We start from the raw sequence: 20,465 nt of genomic DNA, 5'->3' as shown, positions 1-20,465 counted from the left end.
ATGATCGTTAGTCTTTATGATACAAAGGTTATTTAAACCTCGCAGAGTGAACTCCTGGTAGTGGACAACTATGCAATGTTTGCATTTTGTTTCTGATTAGATCAAATTCTGTCACCTTTTCCATTTCTAACTTCAGTTATTTTGAAGCTTTTAAAATCCTACCAAACTTTTGGTTTAGTGCTGTATTTATGCTCAAAGAGGTCATCTGTTTTTTGCCTGTAGCTTAGTAAATGCTAGACTATTGCTTGCTGTTTTATGAACAGACTTGACAGCAGTGTTGCTCTATCTCTGTTCTATTAGCTCAGCACTAGCGGTTGCTTTGGTTACACTGCTCCTGTTTTGGCAAGCTTTTTAGGGTTCCTAAACAACTATGCCTCTTTTCTGACTGTATTCTTGTGGGATTTTATTTTCCTCTCACGTAATGCTACAGAAATGTTGAAAAAGAAAGAAAAAAATGCATCATATGTATTTGCTTCCAAAGCAGGAGAAATAACTTTAGTTTAATATAGAAAATGATTGTGCCATCTCCTGAAATGTTTTCGAAGAGGTTGAAGTCTTTCTTGATCTACTTACGAAGCTGTCCTTTTACCCTATTACATGACCTTCATTTTTATGTAACTATAGTTGATTTACAACATTGTGTTAGTTTCAGAAGTATAGCTTCAGTTTCTCTTCCATTATAGATTATTATAAGATACTGACTATAGCTCCCTGTGTTATATATAGTAAATCCTTGTTGTTTATCTGTTTTACATATAGTGGTTGTGTATCTGTTAATCCTGTACACCTGATTTATCCTTCCCTCTGCCCTTTCCTCTCTGGTAACCATAGGTTTGTTTTCTATCTTTGTGAGTCTTTTGTAAATAAGTTGGTTTGTATTATTTTTTTGAATTCCACTTATAAGTGATATATAATATTTGTCTTTGTCTCACTTAGTATGATAATCCTTAGGTCTATCCATGTTGCTGCAAATGACAGTAGTTCATTCTATTTTAAGGCTGATTATACTCCATATTTTGTGTGTGTGTGTGTATTTTCTTTATCCATTCACCTGTTGGTGGACATTTAGGTTGCTTCCATGTCTTGGCTACTGTAAATAGTGCTTCTTTGAACATTGGGGTGCATGTATCTTTTCAAATTTTGTCTTTTCTGGATATATGCCCAGGTATTGCTGGATCATATGGTAACTCTATTTTCAGTTTTTTACGGAACGTCTATACTGTTTTCCTTAACGGCTATGCCAATTTACATTCCCACCAACAGTGTAGGAGGGTTCCCTTTTCTCCACACTCTCTTCAGCATTTACTATTTGTAGACTTTTTGATGATGGCCATTCTGCCTAGTGTGAGGTGATACCTCACTACAGTTTTGATTTGCATTTCTCTAATAATTAGCGATGTTGAACATCTTTTCCTGTGCCTGTTGGCCATCTGTGTGTCTTGTTTGGAGAAATGTCTATTCAAGTCTTCTTCCTGTTTTTGATTGGGTTTATTTTTTTGATACTGAGTCATTTGAGCTTTCTAGGGTTATTTCGAAATTAAGCCCTTGTCAGTCACATCATTGCAAATATTTTATCCCAGTCTGTATGTTGTCTTTTTGTTTTGTTTATGGTTTTCTTCACTGTGCAAAGGTTTGTTTGATTAGGTACCATTTGTTTATTTTTGCTTTTATTTCTTTTGCCTTGGGAGACTATTACGTGGTCTTTCATCTCATTTTATACTATAGTTTATGAATTTTGGAAATTTGATGTAAGGTTAAGTGATTTATTGAAGGATACAGTAATAATTTGTAGGTAAATTATTCTTAGAATATCGACTCATTTAAAGAGAAGATGTTGTCTGGAAGAAATTGTTACCTTTTCAGTAGAAGTTTCTCTCTTCCTATCATGGTATTTTTCAAATGTGGTTATTCTGTTTTGAGATCTTTTGCAAATACCTGCAAAACTGGTATATGTGGAGATCTAAAGTCAAGTGGTGACAGGATGACATGTTTCAGAATAAAGAATAGGGAGTGACCAGGCTGAGGCCTAAAACTGGCCTGCCACTCAGCAGCTGTGGGCCTACCGTCTTAATGCTTTCTTTTTCGTAAGTGTAAGGTGAGCATTGAGATACTTATTCTACTTATGTTGTGTTGTCAAAATAAAACTAATGGCTATGAAGGCCATTTTAAGCATTGTTGTCGAGGGGAGAAAGCCTTTCCATGAAGTATATTCTTGCCGCAGATCAGGATGGGACGTTGCAGTGAATACAGACCTCCCAAGGGCTCCAGATTCCAATAATGGGTCTGGTTTTGTAAAGCCGGGGTTTGGGTGGGTGGTGGAAGGAAACAAAGAGAAGTCCTAGAACTGATCCTGGAGCATTGAGAAAGGAGGCCCACAAAGCTGGCAGTTCCAAGATGAGCAGTGAAAATTTGAAGTATTCACATTGTATTTGTCAGGATCACCCATGTGATGAGAAAGAGGATCCTATTAAGGGCAATTTATGATTTTACTGACTTATACTATGCTTAAGTTGTGATATGCAGCAGAGAGTAGGGAGTAGGGTGCGTGAGGCAGGAAGTTGATTAACTATTTGCTGCTGAATTAGAACCATCAAACTTCTAGAGAACACAGTGTCCCAGTGTACTAGGAGAGGAGGACTTTCTTCACAGGCAGTTTTCAGGGAGAGTTTTGGCCTGAGGCTATGCAAGAAGATAGGCTAACCTGTATATTTGTACAGAAAGATAACATAAGTGCCGGTTTCCCAACAGTGACCTGTAGATTGGTAGCAGTCATGCAGAGGTTTTATCAGCTCCCGTTAGAATTCAAAATAAGAACAAGGTAGTGACTTACTCTCAGAATTCCTCCTGTTTTTCTTATTATTTAAATAATCTTTCTTTTATGAAATTGTGATAGTAGATAGTGAGTTTTAAAAAATGTTCTTACTTAGCAAAGTAAAAAGATAGCATTCATTAAGTAAGTACGAGAGCTAGAGCTGGTCTCTGCCAGGGCCGCCTGGAGCTGGAGGTAAGCACGGCCCAGCAGCTGGCCCAGGTGGAGGTGAAGAAGTTCAGGCAGGTGACAGAGGCCCTGGGCCCCAGCACCATCAGAGACCTCTCTGTGGCGGGGCCAGAGATGTAGGTAAACCTGCTCCAGAGCCTGGGCCTGAAATAAGCCCTCATCACCGATGGCTCCACTCCCATCAACCTCTTCAGCACAGGGCCAGGGTCTGAGGCCCAGCCCCCAGCCAGGAAGAGGGCTTGCTTACCCAGGCCATTGCTGCCCCTCAGGCTCTGGGAGGTGGCCAGTTGTGCCTTAGCTCTGTACTGCACTGACAAATAAAACTGGCATTAAAAAACTGGGCATTAAAAAAATATTGACTTAAGGTTATTTTCCTTACTTTTAAACTTTATTTTACTGTTTAAAGAAAACCATGACTTTTCTTTAATTGATACTAATGGTTATTTGCAAATAACCGTTGTTATTTGGAAAAAGGGTGAACTTAAAAATCAGACATCTTAATGCTCGAATCCGCGCTCTGCCATTTATTCTTTGTTGTCTTGGAACTCCTGTTAACTCAGTTTCTCTGTCTTTCAGTAGGGAACAGAGACAACTGCTCTGAATGTTTTGTTGGAGAAGATTAGACATCACGTGGGTAAAGCCCCTAAAACAATGGCTGGTTCATAATAGGGCCTTACTAGATGACTGCAGCAGAAACATTATTTTTACCACAGTGATCCAGATTCCTTGGCCTCATTCCTAAACCTGTCAAATTAGGGTGTCTGAAGATGGAATCCAAGCATATGTATTTTTAAAATTGTGATAAAATACATGTAACATAAAATTAACCACCATAACCATTTTTAAATGTAGAGTTCAGTAGTGTTGGTATGTTCTCCAGAATTCTCTTCTTGCTCACGTGAAAGTCTGTATCCATTAAACAACAACCCCTGTTCCTCTCCTTCCCTCAGCCCCTGGCAACCACAGTTCTGCTTTCTGTCTCCATGAATTTGCCTGCTCTAGGCACTGTCTTCATATAATAATACATTAAATAATATTATCTTCATAAAATGTAATCATACAGTATTGTGTGTGTGACTGGTTTATTTCATGTAACGTAATCTGCTCAAAGTTCATCCATGTTGTAGCATGTGACAGGATTTCTTTTTAAGGCTGATTAATATTTCATTATGTGAATACCACATTTTTGTGATCCATTCAGTGGACATTTGAGTTGTAAGCATATGCATTTTTTTCTTGTTGCCCTTAACTCTCTATATTGATTTTCTAGGATTGTGGTAATATCAAATTACCACAAGCTAGGTGGCTTACAACAACAGAAACTTATTCTCTCACAGTTCTGTGGTTAGAAATCCAAATTGAGGTGTTGGCAGGGCCATGCTCCCTTGAGGGCGCCAGGAAAGTATCATTCCTTGCCTCTTCCTAGCTTCTAGTGGCTCCAGTCACAGTCAGGCCTTGAAAGTTCCATGGCTTGTAACCGTGTCACTCCAGTCTCTGCCTCTGTTGTCACAAGGCCTTTTTCACTGTGTGTGTGTCTCTGTGTGTGATGTTCTCCCATAAGGACGTCAGTTATTGGGTTTAGAGCCCACTATAATCCAGTGTGACCTCTTCTCAACTAATTACACATCTACAAAGACCCCGTCTCCAAATAAAGTCACATTCTGAGGTTTCAGGGAGACTTCAGTTTTGGGTGGACATATTCAACCCCCTGCACTCTCTAAAATCTAATCCATTTGTAAAGCATGTAAATATTTGGCAGCTTGTGCTACCACAACAAAATAACAAGGGCTGGGTGCCTTAAATAACAGAAATTTATGTTCTCATAGTTCTGGAAGCTGGGAAGTCCAAGATCAATATCTGATGAAGGCTCTCTTCCTGTCTTGCAGATAGCCACCTTCCTGCTATGTCCTCACCTGGTAGAGGAAATACACAAGTTTTCTGATCTCTCTTTTTATAAGGACACGAATGCCGTCAGACCAGGGTCCTACCCTCATGACTTCACCTCACCCTAATTAGCTCCCAAAGGTCCCATCTCCACATACCACATGGGGGGTTAGGGCTTCAGCTGAATTTGGAGGAGATACATTCAGTCTAAAACAAAATTCGAAACCAAAGTATATATTTTATTATTAGGCAATGTTTTGGAGTCAGTTTAGTTTTAAAAACAATGATACGTAATTGTGATTGTGTATACACACACACATACGCACAAAACTTGCTTATATTGTCTTGAGATGTAAGATTCATGTTTATTTAATTGTTTAAGCATTCATGTATTATTTTATTTAATATCTTTGTTGCAGAATAAACTAAAGCATTAATGAATGATATTTTAGGTATTTAAGCAGAGACCTTTTCTGATTTACATTTTTTGTTATGATCTATCTCTTTGATTTCTTATTATTTACTTTAGACTTTTTAATGAAAATGTAATCGATAGAAAAGTGCATATATCATAAGAGCACAGCTCAGTGAATTTTTCACAAAGCAAACAGACATGTATTACCAGCATTCAAATTAAAAAAACTAAAATCTTACCAGCAACTCACAAGTCTTCCATATGCCTCCCTTTTCTGTTAGCAAGTGCCCCAGGTAACTCTTCTATGTATACCAAAAGTTTGAGAGCCACTTACATAGGCACCTGGATTTGTAGCAGGTATTTTTGTAGTTCTGTTATCTAACAGGTGTTGTATTAGTGAATTTAGTTTCCACAGTATGCTCTTATTCATAGGCTTTTATATATACTGTTTCTCTGCTTGGAGCAGTTTTCCTTTTGCTTTTCCCACTCCTTCTGTAAATCTTCCACACCTCCTTACCTCCAGCTGCCAACACCTTCCCAAGACAACTTCACTTCAGGTCTTGGTGGGACTTCTTCCTTTCAGGAGCATTTCCTGACTCCTCCTTACTTCCTTCCCTCCCCAATTCTGAGTTAATCGCCCCTCCTGTGTGTTTTCATTAAACTCTTATTCCTCGTTTCATCATACTATACATTCTAATTGCTGTTTTAATTGTCTTTATCTCCCATTATTTCATTTCCAGTTTTTCTTATGTTCCATTTAATTCTGATTAGAGTATTCTACCATCCCAATTCTATTCTCTCTCACCAATTATTTTCTTTCTTTACTCCTTTTGTGATTTATAGTTTCCAACATGCCTATTTTCACTATTTATTACTTGAGTTTAGCTTACTTCTCCTTTGATTATCCATTTCAGAAGTGTTCTCATATCCAACCAAGAATGCCCCCACGTTGGCACCGCAGACTCAGCATGTCCGACAGCTAAGTGCTTCAGCAGCAGCCTTTCCTTCTCCCATCCCTGCACTCTCCCACCTGCTCACCCAAATGACCTTTTCTTTTTCTTTTTCCATCCTTTCAGTCCCCCACACTTCAAACTTCAGAGATAACGGGAGACTCCTCCTTACCTCTTGTCCATTGTAGTCAGTGAGCATCCAGTTACTTTTCAGTGTTTCAGAATCTCATGTATCTGTCCTGCTCTTTATATTCTCATTGCAACTCCCTAGTTCAAGCCATTTTTCCTTTTTTTTTTTAAACTATTGCCAAAGCTGATTTAATTACTTTTATTTCCTCAAACGACTTAGATTACGATATTTAGAAAACATGAATCATTTTTCTATTACCAATGAAATAGTACAAAATAGAAATTTCACAGAATGCTATTCAAGGTTGTCAGTGACCTGACCTGTGTTTGCCTGAGCAGCATTATCTTTTATTATTTTTTTCATGTATGCAAAATTTCAAGCAGTGAAGTCTGTGCATCACTCCTGAAGTATATACTCTGTAGTTTTCCTCTGTCATTTCTCTGTGTATTCTGTTCCTTTACCACAGCATCCTGTCTTGACATGAATAAATGATTCTCATTTTTTGAAATCTGGCAGAATCATCTAGTCAGGTGGTTTCCAAATGTTGCTTCCCAGGTGGCTGCATCTGAAGAGCTTTGAAAATACTATAACCAAGCCTCAGTCTGATTCAGCTGAATCAGAGTTTTTAGAGTTGAGATCTTGTTGGCTACATTTTTATTAAAAAGGATTTCCAGCCAGCTTTGGGAATCCCTCCTTTCATATATTCTCATCATTTTTAAATTTATTAATTTGAGATACATAGGAGAGACCTGAATCCCTCAGAGTTACTCAAATTGTATATATTGGGTAACTCTACTTATTTCAGTGCTAACTAAAATGAAGTGTTAAGAATTTCTTAGAACCTGGAACAAAAGCTGTTAAAAACATTTTTAAAAATAGGATATTAATAAATGATCTGAGAACTAGTATTTTCTGTTACTCATTTACTGAAAGCAGGTATTTTATATGTGTTATCTCAGTAGTCTTTTCAGTAGTCAAACAAAGAATATATTAACAAACCAAATATAAAATTTACTTACTCATTCACTTATTCAACTGATATGAATACCTATTCTTTCTAGCACCTGTGCTAGATGCTACAAGTAGAGCACTGAACAAAAATTTGGACCTTCCCTCAGAGATCTTAAAATCTGGTTAGGAAGTAAACATTAATTATATGAATAATTTAAAATTTGATCAATGATAAAGTAATTTGCCTACAATCATATGGCTTATTAATAACACAGCTGGGTTTTTGTCTTAGGACTATATAATTTTAAAAGCTCACATTCTTTTCACTATACCACGATGCCAACAGAGCCAGGAAGAGGTAACAAGAGTTTATTGAGCTCCTTTTCCCATCTCCAGTGCTAGATCAGTTGTAAGGATTACTTCACTTCTCTGTTTATGTTGGTGCTTTTATTTTTGCCATTGTGCAGATGAGGAAACCAAGTCTCAGAGAAGCTTAAGTAGTTTGCTAAGGTTTTGGCTTGGATTCTGTGATAATTCATAAAGCTGTGTTTACATAATTTTTGCACTCCTCTGTATGTATGTTAAATAATTTTATTTCAAATTTTCATTTTTTTATAGTTTCCCAAATCACAAATGATATATTTATATTAAACCACAAATATGAATAACAGGCATTAATAGAGAAGGTGGTCATGTTAATTAACAAGCTTAAAATTACATGTAGAATTTGTATAAGTGTATAAATTAGAATTATTACAAATATTGCTGTATTAGGTACTTTTCATTGAAATATAGTTGTGTACAATATTATGTTAGTTTCAGGTATACAACATAATGATTTGACAGTCAAATGCATTATAAAATGATCATCACAATAGGTCTTATTACCCTCTGTCACCATGCAAAGTTATTACAGTATTATTGATTGTTACTTCCTAGGCTATACATTACATCCTATGACAGATTTATTTTGTTATGGGAATTTTTGTTCCTCTTAATCCCCTTTACCTATCTCATCCAACCCCCCAATTCCATCTCCTCTGGCAACCACCACTTTGCTGTCGGTATCTGAGTCTGTTTCTGCTTTATTTTCCTTGTTCATTTATTTTGTTTTTTAGATTTTCCATAAAAGTGAGCTTATATGGTATTTGTTTTTCTCTTTCTGACTTATTTTATTCAGTATAAACCCTCTAGGTCCATCTGTGTTGTTGCAAATGTAAAGATTTCATTCTTTTTTATGGTTGAGCAATATTCCATTGTATATACATCTTTTTTACCTGTTCATCTGTCGAACACTTAGGTTGCTTCCATATGTTCGCTATTGTAAACAATGCTTCAGTGAATATAAGGGTGTGTGTATCTTTTCAAATTTGTGTTTTTGTTTTCTTTGAGTAAATACCCAGAAGTGGAATGAATGGATCATTTGGTATTATTTTTAACTTTTTGAGGAATCCACATACTGTTTCCCATAGTGACTACACCAATTTACATTCCCACCAACAGTGCATAAGAGTTCCCTTTTTTCCTCATCCTTGCCAACACTTATTTGTTGACTTTTTAATAATAGCCATTCTGTTATTAGGTGCTGCTTTAATAATGAGCTGTTATTGTTTTGAAAGGTTTTTGGAAGTTAATAATGTTTGGAGTAGGAACCTAGGAAGATGGATCCATTTTAGCCAGATCTTTCAAGTGAAATATGATTTAATGTTTTTCAATTAACATCATGTATAACTTACAATAAATCTACATTGTAAGTTATTGAAGTTACAGAGTTATAAGTTACTGAATTCCTGTATGTTGGGAAGCTGTGCTTTTTAACTCTTTTGAGGATAATAAAGGCAATAAATATAATTTTACAGTGTATCTCTATATTCTAGTTTTATAGGTGAAAATATTCTTTAAAATTGCTCCGATAATGCTTTCTTAGATCATATAGACACTTGAATAATGATAAGGGAAATTTCTTTACAGTTGCCTGATTTTGATTCTTGATATCTACTAGAAAAGTAAAAAAAATCATTACTTGGATGCAATGGAATTAACAACCACCAAAGTGCTTTACCCTATATTTTCAATTAATAATTTTGTATGAAATAGCATATTTTCTCCCTTTTTCTTTGTTAGTATGCTGATACAGCATTGACAGTATATATTTGAATAAAATTCTATTATAACCATATTAAGCTTTTTTCATTAAAACGTATTTTAACATAAAACAATGATCATTTGCTTCTTTTTCTTGTTTAATTTTTTAAGAAATCTAAAATGGGTATTGGTATTCACCAACCACGTTTCCTGATATTTGAAGCTGGTTCTGCTCTGCCTCTGAGTTTGTGTGTGTGCATGCGCTCGTGTGTGTGTATGTGCACAATGTACTATTACTGACTCCAATAGATTTCAGAAATAACATTTTGTCTTATTTATAAACTTAACAGTGAAGGAAATGTTAATGAAATAATTTAACTTTTTACCATTTGCCTTTAATAAGAGACACTGAATCATCAGTGAAAGAGGAATTTCAGCTATCTGGGCTTGGAAATACATGTTGGTGTACACCATCTCCCTTGATAATTCAGTCATTTATTTAGTAACAAATCCAGCGACCTATTTATATCATTGTAGACTTAATCTACTCATAGGTAGTGTTTCTACTACCCACCTCATTGCTTACCTCTCTCTGCTTCAGTCAATCTGCTCCAGCCACCATCATGGCCTAATTGCTGTCTCACTAGCTAACAAGCATGTTTCTACCTCTGCACTTCTGTTGATACTTGCACCCAGATTTGTATTTCCCCATATCCTCCATAGATTCTCTCCTTTGTTATGTGCAGGTCTCAGTTTAAATGTCACCCTAGAGATGCATTGTCTGACTTTTCCCTCTATGATAATCCCCATCATTCTCTATTCTTAGTCCCTGTTTCCTTTTTATAGTGTTTATCACTCCCCGATACTCTCATATTTATTTTTATACATTTCTCAGTAAATAAAAGTTCATGAGGGCAGAAACTCAGTTGGTTTTATTTACTACTGTATTTCCAGCGCCTAGAAGCAAAATAGACCTGTAGTAACACTGTATTATTATTTGTAGTTTGAATGAATGAATGAATGAAATGAATAGTAGTATCAGTCTGCATGGCTCAGCCCTCAGTCAACTCTGTAGAATTCATTTTTTAATCTTCTAAACAAATGTAGGGTTGTTACTTCCATCATGGCTCTCTTCATAGGGATCAGTGATGAATTTTAAATAAGTGCTAATAATATAAGAGTTTTGGTTTTTGTCATTATCCTTTAAAGAAGGAGGAAAAGGAAAGAGAAGGAAATCATGTACATAATATTTAACTTTGTCTTTTGTGAAATAAGTAATGACTAAAAACATTTTTTCCTAATGCATTATTTTTATTCTTGTCTGGGATAATTTTAAAACATAGTAGTAACTGCTCAAGTACCCCTTACAGATGTAGATTTATATTGGTTTTGTTTGTTTTCTTGTTTATATGGATTCCTAACCTTATGCATGACCACATTTTTAAAGAATCCAACCCAGGTCGGAACAGCTCTTCAGGTTTTCCACAATCTTGGAACTTTGAAGGATACCATTACCAGTGTCGTGGACGGATACTGTGCTGCTGTAGAAGAAAATATCAGCAGTGCATTAGACATCAAAGTTCTGACTCAGCCTTCCCAGTCAGCTGTGAGAGGTATGGATGTGCCTTATATTTAGCTTCTTTATTTATTTATAACTGAGAAGCCCTTTGAATAGTATGTGAAACACTAAAGTTTCAAAGTGATCTAATGACTCATTTGTTTAGGAGACAGAAAATGAGAGAAGAAATTATGTTTTAGAATTTATTTATAACTTTTTTGTCTAATCAGTGAGTTGAAGTGGCCAATTGGTATATTCAGAACTTCTAGATAAAAAATATAAACTGTGGCTTCATTTAGTTCAGAGGAAACAGATGCAAGAAAAAAAGAGAAGGAACATATTTTTCTTTCTGAAATCCTTATCCTTACATATACTTCTTATTGAGACAGAAAACATTTTTTAAGGAAATAAAATCTCAGCCTTATCGTTCTGCTTTTCCTTATGGTAATTCTGGTACTCAGGAGCAGTGATGGCTAAGTGTGGAGACAGAAGCTGATAAAAGCTTTGGGAACATTACAACTGTAACAAAATCTAAAGCAAATCAAAGACAGGTAGATTGAGAGTGGAGTAGGTAGATTCGAGGCAGCAGTCTGCAACACTTTTCCTGCCAAAATGAACCTGATGATGACATTCACATACAAACACACTTCATAGATAGGAAGGACTACATGTCATGTGTACCTCTCATTTTTCTAAGTAACCCCAACTCTGCATTTCTCCTCTTTAATTCTTTCTTCTTTCCTGTTAATATGAATGAACTGTACTTGCTCCTGGCAGAGACCAAGTATGCTACCTTTGCGTTAAATCCCATCTCTGAAAGGCATTGCTTTAGCAGATCCCCTCCCCCTCCCACGTTATCAATTTTTCCTTCTTTACATCTTTTTGCCATCACATACAGTTGTGCTGTTGTATCTTCTGCTTAAAGCCAATCAGACAAATCTGTCATGACTCCATTTCTTTCTTCAGTTTTACTGCCTTGTTTTATTCCTTCAGACTACAGAAAAATTCCCCAAAGTGTTTTATATTCTTACTGCCTCCAGTTTTTCTTTTCCCATTTTTCTATTGAAGAAGGTACTCAAATATCATGAAGTTGTCCTAAAGAATAAATAACGCATGTAGAATTAATAAGAGTTCTTGATACAGGGCTAATGCTAAAAAAAAAATTTGCAGCCATTGATTATTATTTGTAGGTTTGTTATATAAACGTAACCTTGAATAACACAGACTGTATGTCACTCATACATAATTTACACTAGAAAAAAAGATAAAAGAATCTTAGATCTTGAAGGGATTTTTAAAGGTTACCTCTAAACTCTGAATAGGTCTTTACTGAGACCATCCCAGGAGAGCTTTGAAAAGTAGCCGGGGGAGACTTCACTGTCAGCTTTTCTGAGCAATTAGCCTCAGAAAGTTTGATCTCATCTTCAAATTTCCAGAAACAGTTTAATCTCATGCCCTCTTGTGTTGTCAAGAACAAGAAAAAAATGAAAGCAGTTATTCAGGTGCTGTCAATCCTAATGTATGCTCCCTCTTTTTGAACGACGAAGGAGTTTTAAAGCCTTATCATTTTGGGGGGAGTGGATACCATGATTTAGTGTAGAAACTTTAGCATGAATTCTTTATTTTTTAAAAACAATCACTTTTATTTTAAAAAAAATGTTACATTGGCAGTATTAATGTTAATTTTCTGATTTTGTTGGTTATATTGAGATCATGTAGTAGAATGTCCTTTTGGTTGAAAATACACATTAAAGCTTTCAGGGGTGATCAGGCTTCGTGTTAGTAAATGATTCAGAGGAGAATATTTTTACTATACTTCAGAATTTTCTGTATGTTTCAGATTGATTCAAAATTTTAAAAATATGTAACATTAATATAATTTTAAAGGAAAGTGTGCTTCCCAAGATGTAGCTAAAAGTTTATAATTAAATAAGATAAAGATAAGAAACTTAATTGAAAAAATAAAGAGTACGAATAGGCAGCTAGCAGAAGAACACATCCAGGAGATGTGCAGCCTTTGTAGGGGACGTGAATAGTTATTAGAGAAATGCAGACAGACAAGATGTGATTTCTCAGCTGAGACTGACAAAATCTGAATCTAAGAAAGGAGTAAATTTCGGGTGAGGACAGAAACACTTGTACTCCGACTGTTCAAGAATAAAATGTTTCAACCCCTTTTTCAGTTTTATCAAATAGTGCATTTAGACCATTCAGAGGGATCATTGGTATGATTGAATTAAAACCTACTCTTTCATTACTGTTTTGTTTTTTGGCCTTATTCTTTGTTTCTCTTTTTGTTGTTAACAATTTTTCTGCCTTTTGGTTTTAATTGCACACTTTATGTGATTCCATTTTTTCCTTTCTTTATGTATCAGTTACACTTCTTTAAAAAAATTTTTTTAATGGTTGCCCTAGAGTTTGCCATATACATTTAGAACTAACCAATGTCCACTTTCAGATATTACTATACCACTTCCTAGATAGTTCCAATGCCTTGTGACAAGAAAATAATCCTAATTCCTTCCCTCCCATCCCTCGTTTCGTTGCTGTCATTCATTTTACTTGTATGTAAGTGTATATAAGCACATATACATATGCACACATAATCCAATTCAATGTTGCTGTTATTATTTTGAACTGTTATCTGTTAGATTAATTAAGAGTAAGGAAAGTTTTTATTTGACCTTCCCTTCCGTGTGCCTTCTTCAGTGCTCTTCCTTTCTTTATGTAGATCTGAGTTTCTGTCGTATATTATTTTCCTTCTCTCTAAAGAGCTTCTTTTAACATTTTTTGAAAGCCAGTCTGTTTGCAACAAATTCCATCATTTTTTGTTGGACCAAAAAGATCTTTACTTATTCTTCACTTTTGAAGAATATTTTTGCAGAGTACAGAATTCTAGGCTGGTGGGGTTGTTTTTTTTTTTTTTTTTTTTTTTTCTCTCAACATTTCAATATTTCACTTTCCTCTCTTCTTGCTTGCATGGTTTCTGAGAAGTTGGATGTAATTCTTGTCGTTGTTCCTCGATAGATAATTTTTTTTCCTCTGACTGCTTTCAGGACTTTTTGTTCTCTGTGATTTTCTTTAATTTGAAAATAATATACATAAGGTATTAGTATTTTTTTTAAAATCCAGCCTGGTGTTCTTGGAGCTTCATGTGATTTGGTGTCTGGCACTACTTTGAGGAAATTCCCAGTCATTATTGTTTCAAATATTTATTCTGTTCCTTTCTCTTTTCTCCTTCTAGTTTTACTATAATATATATGTCACACCTTTTGTGGCTGCCTGTAGTCCTTAGATATTCTCTTCTATTTTTTTTTTTTTTTAACAGTTTTGGGGATTGTGTTGATATAGGCTGTCGCTCAAAGACTTTCCTCAGCCATGTCCAGTCTACTGATAAGGCCATCAGAGGCATGCTTGATTTCTGTTACAGTGTTCTTTTTTTATTTTTTTCTCTCTAGCATTTCTTTCTGGTTCCCTCTTAGGATTTTCATCTGTTTGCTTACATTACCCATCTGTTCCTGCATGTCTGCTTTATCCCTTAGAGACTTTAGCATGTTAATCTTGGTTGTTTTAAATTCCTAGTTTGAGAATCTCAACATCCCTGCCATGTCTGTTTCTGATGCTTGTCCTCTCTCTTCAAATTTTTTTTTGACATTGTGATACGCCTTGCAATTTGGTAAAAGGTACTTCTGTAAATATGTCTCTAATAATATGGGTGAGGTGTGTGGGAAGGGAAAGCATTCTATAGAGTTGTTATTAGGTCTCATTCTTTTAGTGAGCTTGTACCTCTGTACTTGGAACTTGACATGGGTATTAAATTTTCTTTCCCTCCTTTTGGTGGGAGAGAGGATGACTAGGGTGAGCTGGGGTTGGCTATCTCCCTTCCCCATGTCCGTTAGCCTCTGATAACACCCTAGCAGGTAGGGCTCTGTTTAATTAGTTTCTCCCGAAAGCAGGCCTTGTTAAGAACAGAGCGCTCACTCTCTGTTATTTTTTAAAAAAGAAATGAAAATAGAACTACATTTAGCAGTTCCACTCATGGGTATTTATCTAAAGAAAGTGAAAATATTGATTGGAAAAGATATATGCAATTCTATGTCCATTGCAGCATTGCTTACAATAGCCAAAATGTGGAACAGCCCAAGTGCCCATCACTGCGGGAATCAATAGCGAAGATATGGTATATATACAATGGAATATTAGTCACCCATAAAGAGATTGAACTCTCACTGTTTGCAACAACATAGATGGATCTAGAGGGTACTCTAAGTGAAGTAAGTCAGACAGAGACAGATAAATACTGTACAGTTTGATTTATGTGTAGAATCTGAATGTGGTCTTAATCTCTGTTACACATTTACACCGAGAATGTTTCCTATAATTACTTTGAGAGAGTAGGGAACTGAATAACCCTTCCTGTTGTTTCTTTGGGGAGTTTCTTTGGACCTATGTTTGTCATTGTTTTTTGTTTACGTCCCTTTCCTCCCTGCACTAGGGCCTCTCCCCCATATCTGTTTTCGGTCCCCTGTTACTTTGTTTCTGATCATTATTCATCTTTGAAAGGTGCTGTTTGTTGGTTGAAGAGTAATGTGGGAATGGTTGTAGGGAGAGACCTGGGACAGTCTATAACTTTGACTTAGGCTTATTATCTAGAATAACAGTTCACCATCTTATTTCCTTCTGCTTTGGGAGGACTTCTTTCCTCACATTTTGGACCATTCTAGAGCTTTGTCTGGATCCCAGTAAATCCATTCAAGCAATTTCTGTATGGAAACCTTAAATTCTCTTCTTTTCCTCTTTCACCTCATTTTACCTCTAGTTGTCTTCCTAAGCTAGAGGGCTGATTCTTAACACAGCATAAATTGCATTTTATAGTGGTTTCTCCTTCAGCTTTTCTTTCTTTGCCATTCTGCAACATTGAACATTTTTCTGGCTTCTTTCCTGGCCCATCCATGTCTGTCCCTCTCAGCCCTAAGCAAAGAATCATTGGATAGCCTAAATTTTTACAACTCATTTTTAAGAGCAGTTTGTTCCTTGCTATTGGTCTAGAATGTCAGCTATCTAGTTCTTTGTTCATTTTGACTTACCTACAGCATTTGGTATACAGGCTTCATAATCTCAAGTTTGAGGTTTTTTAGTTGATTTTTTGTTTCTTTGAAGTTGACATTTTTCTCTACTTCTTGTTCTTATTTCCAATAACCTTCAAGATACTAGAGCAAGAAAATGATTTTACTCCACCACCATTAACTAGAAATAACTCTTAAATATTATTTCTTTGAGAAGCTCTTAGTTTCTTCTATCACTTAAGTAAAACTTAGTTTACGACACAGTTATTTTGTTTCCTGAGTCTCCAACGACTAACTGATAGTGGCATCTGTTTTTCTGTTTTAATTGTTCTTACTCCCCTTCCTATATACCGCTATTCTATGTTCAGTTGATTATTTATTCCTTGTTATATTTTCAACAAGATATATTTAATATACTTACTAATAAGTAAGAAAAATGAAGCCTCTAGATGTAGTTGAAGCAGTGACTGTGATCTTGTTTTTCTGTGCCTCAGTTTCTCCAAAATAAAAAAAAATAGAAAATAACGCCTCCTTGTATTTCTGCCCATATTTACTGTAAGAGAGTAGTGGATTGATGCATTCCATAATTCTTTAAAATAAAACCAAGCTATACATATTCCAGGAATTTAATTAATATTTTCTAATTTTCACAAAGTTACTGCCTACCTGTTCTTTACTGTCACGTGTACATTCCTTATGTAACTTCTGAAACAATTGCATATTGTTTCAGCATTACCTCTCTAGTCTCTGTGTACTTTCCCTTCATATTCTTTGTAAAACACTGCAGATAATGTTAAAAAATAATTAGACCTAGATTTTGAACAGGAATTATTTGTATTTTTAAAGCCAGGCTCGCTCTCTTACATGTTTCTCTTTTTTATTGCTTTCCACTGTTATCAGAATAAAAAAATAAGTGTCTCTTTACTAAAATAAAGTGTAGTTTTTTCCTAAACTTATAATTTTTAAAATCACTATTTTAAAAGCTATTATTTTTGATATTACTTTGGATGGCCAAATATTCCCAAATTTGTTCTCTCGAAGCCCCCTCCAGTCAAGTTCCTATGTCCCATGACAAATCTCCATTTGTCTTTGAACCCTTTTTTATTCTGGCCCAGTGTGTACCAGGTTCACCTTCTATTTTCACTGCTCCAGATATGGAATTACTTTTTTCTTCAATGAGCCTTGGTTTCTTTTATTGGGGAATGGTGCATAGAAGTCAGAATTTGGATGTTAGGCATACTGAATTCTATTAAGGAGTCGTCTCTCTGTCCTTATAGTGAACAGAACTGGCAAATACGTCTAATCCCTGTTACATATTTGTGTCTGTATCCTGTTCACAGTGATAACTTTCATTTGCTCTATTCTAAAATACACCTAAACTAGTTTCAGTATTACAACGTCAAGCAACACATTATTAAATAAAGTACAGTATTTCTTTCTTCTTCTTTTTTTTTCTCCTTTAACAGAGGCACTGGGGATTGAATCCAGCACCTGGTACACACCAAGCACACACTTTATCACTGAGCTGAGCTGTTACCTCCCCCCCGCTGCCAAACCCAAGCACAATATTTCCTTTTTTTTTTTATTGATTTATACTCAGTTTACAATGTTGTGTCAATTTCTGGTGTACAGCACAATTTTTCAGTCATACATGAATATACATATATTAATTTTCATATTCTTTTTTACCGTGAGCTACAACAAGCTCTTGAATATATTCCCCTGTGCTATACAGTATAAACTTGTTTATCTACTAATATTTCTTTTCAGTTCTTTTTACTCCAAAATATATCTTTCTAAAGTTGGAGTTCTGTAATTAAAAATAACTTCAATTATTTTCCCATGTGTGGTTGTATTATTAATTTGAAATAACATTAGTTGTGTGTGTTTCTGCATTTGTATTTAATTATAGAGTTTACTTTTTTCATTCTTTAAAATTTAAATTTATTTTGAAATAGATAAAACATTGGCATGGCTCACAGAGACTCACTACTTCTGTCTTCATTCTTTTACCTGGTGTTCTTTCACCACTCCAGCTCCCCCTTCTAGGAAGCCGTCTTCATTGATTTCTGTTTTCTGTATTGTCCTTCCTTGGTGCGTGTGTGTGTGTATGCGTGTGTGTGTGATCTTGTTTCCCTTTCTAAAACACAAAAATTTAAGATTCTCTTGTATATCACTCACAAGAAATTATTATTTCTTCAAAAAGAAATTTCTCATTTTTTAGCCTATGTATGTGTTTCATAACATACATTTTGTTATATTTGAAAATTTGTATTTTTCCTATTTTTTGTCACTCATAAACAGGGGGACCTGGACGATCTACCATGCCAACCCCAGGAAACACTGCAGCGTTTCGTGCATCCCTCTGGACCAATTTGGAAAAACTTGTGGATAATATCTATACTGTGTGTGGACAGGTAAATATTTTAGAGAGTGAAAAGAATATTAATTGTGAGTTAATTCCTGGTTATTCTAGGTTGTGTGACCTTGGACAGGTTTCTTAAAATCTTCCAGCATAAGCTGATTATAGTGTATGTGAAGGCTCAAGCACAATGCCTTTTGCCTTCCCTCCTTCCCTCACTGTTTCTAATGCTTACGCTTTACACTTGTTTCACTTCAAAATACTCAGTTATGTGCATTCGCCCTCTCTTTCCCCCCTTATAGGTACATCATTTACAAAAAATATTAGCCAAGAAGAGAGATCCTGTTTCTCACATTTGTTTCATTGAAGAAATAGTTAAGGTATGTTTAAATGAAAATATTTTTATATCTTTATTGAAGAATGCAGGAAGATAATGAGCCAGCATTATTTGTGTTCCAGAGAGGCTATATGTCAGTATTTGGCTGAAGGGAAGTTTATTTCTTGACAATGACAAATTTTCTATGCATGTTTGTTTATTGAATAGATGCTAGCAGTAATACTATTTATAGTCTAATTTCTGAAATGCATATAGTAATTTCCCATTTCCTGTCATACAGATGATTTATTGTGAAAGTTTTTTGAAGTCCTGCTACGTAATAAGATGAAAATTTTTGGTATATAAACAACTTAATTGTGGTTATTAAAATGTCTTATAAAGTCTTCTCTGAAGATGGTAGGGTCCATTCAGTTGTTCATTTTCATATAAAGTACATTACTGAATTAATTTTTCATATTTTAAAGTCTCTCTTCTGTCATCTACCAATATCCTGGCCTCATGGACCACAAGAATTCCTTCCACGCAAAGAAATCTCTGACTCTACATTTTATTCATTCTTTTTGATATGTTTTTGATAATGATGAATAGAAAGACTAATTACTATTTTCATCATTAAATCTTAACACCTAGTACTCCAAAGAAAAAAATTCTCTGTTTCAAGCATCATGCTGTGGATTGTTTTCTTTGTAGTTCAAAAATTTAAATATTTCCTGTGTTGAGGATCTCTACAGTCACCCCTAATTTTGATGATTTGGTAGGAGTATGCACAGCACTCAGTCATGCTCATGACTGTGATATATTGTAGTCAAAGTGTATGAAGCAAGTCAGACAGAGAAAGACAAATACTGTATAACTTCACTTATATGCAAAATCTAAAAAACGAATGAAGAAATGGGGTAAAATAGAAATTAAGGTATAAACACAGAGAACAAACAGATATTCACCAGAGAGGATGGATAGTGAAGAGAGGAGAGAAGTAGATGAGGGAGATTAAGAGGTACAAGCTTCTAGTTGCAAAATCAATGAGTCATTGGTATGAAATGTACAGTGTGAAGAATATAGTCAACAACTATATAATATCTTTGTATGATGACATATCGTAGCTTGATTTATTATGGTGATTGTTTTGAAATGTATAGAAATACTAAATCACCTATGTTGTGTAACAGGAACTAACATAACGTTGTAGGTCAACTATACGTCAAAAACAAATAGACAAGCTGAAAAAGAGATCAGATTTGTGGTTGCCAGAGGTGGGGGGTGAAGTTGGGGGGAATTAGATGAAGGCGGTCAGAAGATACAAACTTCCAGTTACAAGATAAATAAGTACTAGGCATGTAATGTGAAGCATGATGAATATAATTAACACTGCTGTACGTTATTATCAAAGTAGCAAATCCTAAGAAATCTCATAACAAAGAATATTTTTTTCTATTTCTTTAATTTTGTATCTGAATGAGATGTTGGATGTTCACTAAACTTATTGTGAGAATCACTTCATGATAATTATAAGAATCACTTACTGTGAGAATTACTTCAAATCACTATGCTGTACACCTTAAACTTATATAGTACTGTATGTCAATTATATCTCAGTAAAGCTAGAAGAAAAGAAACGAAATGAAGAAAAATAAGCGAAGGGAGAAAGTGCATAGCGTGAAACCCAGAGGAAACCAGGTGCAAGCTTCCAAGAGTCCTCTTCCACTGGAGTTAGGCAGGACACTCTTAA

The 20,465-nt window shown here is 35.2% G+C and overlaps 1 protein-coding gene across 1 annotated transcript in view; it reads left to right on the top strand.

The window, feature by feature from the left end:
* Positions 1–20,465, top strand: part of COG5 (component of oligomeric golgi complex 5) — a 237,564-nt gene that overhangs the window by 117,039 nt on the left and 100,060 nt on the right. The window contains exons 8-10 of the mRNA XM_032484216.1: positions 10,861–11,026; positions 18,342–18,454; positions 18,702–18,779. Coding sequence (XP_032340107.1) covers positions 10,861–11,026; positions 18,342–18,454; positions 18,702–18,779 — 357 coding nt within the window. The remainder of the gene's footprint in view (positions 1–10,860; positions 11,027–18,341; positions 18,455–18,701; positions 18,780–20,465) is intronic.

This window comes from Camelus ferus, chromosome 7, assembly GCF_009834535.1.
Source record: "Camelus ferus isolate YT-003-E chromosome 7, BCGSAC_Cfer_1.0, whole genome shotgun sequence".
Classification (NCBI taxonomy): domain Eukaryota; kingdom Metazoa; phylum Chordata; class Mammalia; order Artiodactyla; family Camelidae; genus Camelus; species Camelus ferus.
This window is presented reverse-complemented; position numbering and strand designations above follow the sequence as displayed.